Raw genomic sequence first — 1,607 nt, 5'->3', positions numbered from 1 at the left:
AAGCAATACTTTGCATGTTCTTGAAGAAAACACATTTTAGGGAATAGAAATTGAAGAAGTAGAAATATATAGTCACTACTAATCAGAAGATAAAATATAATGGATTGCTGCTAGTCTATTTTTTTGGAATATAATTGCCATTAATGTTCAATTATATCTACTTGGAGCTGATGATGTGCCGAATTGTCTCTAATTTCATAGTGATGCTTAATGAACTCCATAAGTTTGGTTGTAGGATTACATGATAGTTATGGAATATCATCGTCAACTTGATCATATTCGATGTTCGGACCCTGATTATCATCACGCTCATCTTCAATGATCTTGTTATGTAGAATAACACATGCTTTCATTATATTTGTTAGCTCCTTCATCTAAAACATTTGTGAAGGTCCATGAACGATTGCAAATCGTTATTGAAGAACCCCAAATGCACGCTCTACATCCTTTCTTCCTGATTTTTGTGCTGCTACAAAATATTTCTTCTTATTCCCTTGTGGAGATGGAATCATCTTCAAAAATGTTGACCACTTTTGATAAATACCATAAGCAATGTAGTACCCCATAGTGTAGTCATTTCCATTGATTGAGTAATTTACTGGAAGAGCACGCCCTTGGGCAAGTTCCGTGAAAATGAAAGATCTCTCTAGCATATTGATATCATTATGTGAACTGGCAATCTAAAAAATGTATGTCATATCCAAAGATCATATGAAGCAACTGCTTCTAAAATAATAGTTGGTTCACAACTGTGGCTAGAGTACATACATTTCCAGGCAATAAGACAACTTTTTCCCTTCCAATGCATGCAATCAATGCTTCTCAGCATTACTGGAAATCTACGTTGTTCACCAACTGCGAGCAATCGAGCAATATCATTGGGGTTCAGAGATCGCAAATATTCATTCGAAAAAATATTTACGATTGTCCTCACAAATTTTTTTAGGCTCTCCATTGCGGTGCTTTCTCCGATCTATATGTATTCATCTATAAAATCACCAATTACTCCACACAGAAGCATTCTAAGTTCAACATCTATCTTTTGCATAAAAGATAAATCGAGTCTTCTAGCATTATCTCTTTTTTGGATGAGTAGGGCTTGTTAGCCTCTACCTCATGTTGAATACAAAGAAATAGCAAACGACTCATACGAAATAGATTCGAGGGATATACTGGAGCTCCTACAAAATAGTCACAAAATAGCCATCCGTGCTCTTGAATATGATCATGCCGAATATACTTACGACGTTGGTAATTGCCACGATGCCTCGATGTTGATCATTCATCGTCATTTAGACCAACCTCCAACTCATCTTCTAAGAAAAAGTTAAGCAGCAATTTGCGAGAGAACAAATGAGCCATTTAATGAAGGGAGTGGAAGATGAGGCCAGAATGATAACTTTCTCTTAAGATGAAATCAAACATACGTTCTTGAGAATGTGAATGGAACCAAAAGCCCTATTTATACAACAACAACACAATAAATAAATAAATAAATAAATTTACCATTACATTCCATATGGTCATTAGGAAAAATTCAAAAATATTACCATTACATATAGGACAAATAATGTTACCGTTGGAGAAAGGAAAAAAATGTTATCGCT

General features: G+C 34.8%; 1 protein-coding gene across 1 annotated transcript; it reads right to left on the bottom strand.

Annotated features, from left to right (window-relative positions):
• Positions 1-248: 248 nt before the first annotated feature.
• Positions 249-955, bottom strand: LOC109016288. The gene is made up of 3 exons (XM_018997180.1): positions 833-955; positions 426-680; positions 249-374 (listed from the first exon to the last, which is right to left on the bottom strand). The coding sequence occupies exons 1-3, from the start codon at positions 953-955 to the stop codon at positions 249-251; spliced, it is 504 nt and encodes a 167-aa protein (XP_018852725.1).
• Between the last annotated feature and the right edge of the window lie 652 nt (positions 956-1,607).

Source organism: Juglans regia, chromosome 2 (assembly GCF_001411555.2).
Source record: "Juglans regia cultivar Chandler chromosome 2, Walnut 2.0, whole genome shotgun sequence".
In the NCBI taxonomy this organism is placed as follows: domain Eukaryota; kingdom Viridiplantae; phylum Streptophyta; class Magnoliopsida; order Fagales; family Juglandaceae; genus Juglans; species Juglans regia.
Note: the sequence above shows the minus strand (reverse complement) of the source record. Positions and strands in the feature narration are given on the sequence as shown.